At 40.4% G+C, this 1,266-nt stretch overlaps 1 protein-coding gene across 4 annotated transcripts in view; it reads left to right on the forward strand.

Annotated features, from left to right (window-relative positions):
- Atp8a2 (ATPase phospholipid transporting 8A2) overlaps positions 1-1,266 on the forward strand; it is a 726,716-nt gene that overhangs the window by 560,882 nt on the left and 164,568 nt on the right. For all 4 annotated transcript variants that reach the window (XM_023714997.1, XM_023714998.1, XM_023714996.1 and 1 more), the window contains one exon: positions 246-324. In XM_023714997.1, the coding sequence (XP_023570765.1) occupies positions 246-324 (79 nt within the window). The remainder of the gene's footprint in view (positions 1-245; positions 325-1,266) is intronic.

The raw sequence follows: 1,266 nt of genomic DNA on the forward strand, positions 1-1,266 counted from the left end.
ACAGGAATGGGTGTATATTTAGGTCTGTGTAGTAAAGTAATGTTATCTGGAGATAGTCCAGTCATCTGTATGTAAATAGGAAGAAATGGGTGTTTCTAGGGACTTTTAAAATGTGAAACTAACATGTTTCTCATGGAATCACACAGCCTCAGCCAGGAGCCCGCACAATGCAGCATTTGTTGTGAGTTGCACATGGAGCCCGAAAGTTCTGGCAGTGCTGACTCCTTCGGTTTGTTTTCCCACAGGTTTTCTGGGGTCACTGCATCAACGCCTTGGTCCACTCCCTCATCCTCTTCTGGTTTCCCATGAAAGCCCTGGAACATGGTAATAACTTCATGACTTCCACTGTCAGCAGTAGCTCTGCAGTCCCCCTGCCACCAGCACGTCCATGAGTTTTCCCAGTTCTGCTCATCAAGAGGCCTAAGAATGCATTTTAGAAGAAAATGTACCTAAAATCAAATGAGAGCTGGCCCCAGATTTGCAGCATGTATTTTTCCTCAGTCTGGCATTAATAAGCTGATTTGGATGACTGGATGGTTTTTTGGTTGACTGGATGGTTGAAATAGTAGGACTTGTAACCATGGCTTATAGCTATTTGACTCGTTGAGAAGAAGAGAGCTATACTGTCAGGAAACACAGATGCCTCTTGCCCTTGAGCTTAAAAGTTTTTGTAATCATTTGAGCTTTCTTTTCCCTAAGATTTCCATATCTATATACAGAACACTTAATGTTGTAAGTTCAGTCTCGTTTACTTGTGTTAAGGGTCTCCTTTTCTTCACACATGACTTTTGAAGGTATAATGTGTTTGAGGACCACTTCTCCAGATTTGACTGCATTCCTTTTCCAACAGGCATGTGGAGATGAGTGGGAACGTGACAAGTTAGTTGCTCACACTTCTTAACATATCCAACGATGTGGCCATCATGTCAAGGGAAATATCTTAAGTCTCAAAAAAGTGAACATGCATCTTGTGTATGCTACTCTGTCATGCCTATCAAATAGTAGTAATCCTCCTGGGGAAAAATACAGCAAATATTTACTAGACAGGGCCTTTAGTTATTCAAAGAACTAAAGAACATGAAGTTTCCAAGAATCTTTGTTTCTGTCAGTGTGTTCTATGCTTTATACAGAAATGATTCATCCTTCACTGATATTCTTTAACCTATTAAACACTAACAGGAAAATGTGCATACATTGTTGTGCTCTCTGACCTATTCTTTCAATTTCATCAAAAATCCTTTTCTTTCAAAGGTCCTGGAGTCATGA

The sequence above is a fragment of the Octodon degus genome, unplaced genomic scaffold (genome assembly GCF_000260255.1).
Source record: "Octodon degus isolate 3935 unplaced genomic scaffold, OctDeg1.0 scaffold00038, whole genome shotgun sequence".
NCBI lineage: Eukaryota > Metazoa > Chordata > Mammalia > Rodentia > Octodontidae > Octodon > Octodon degus.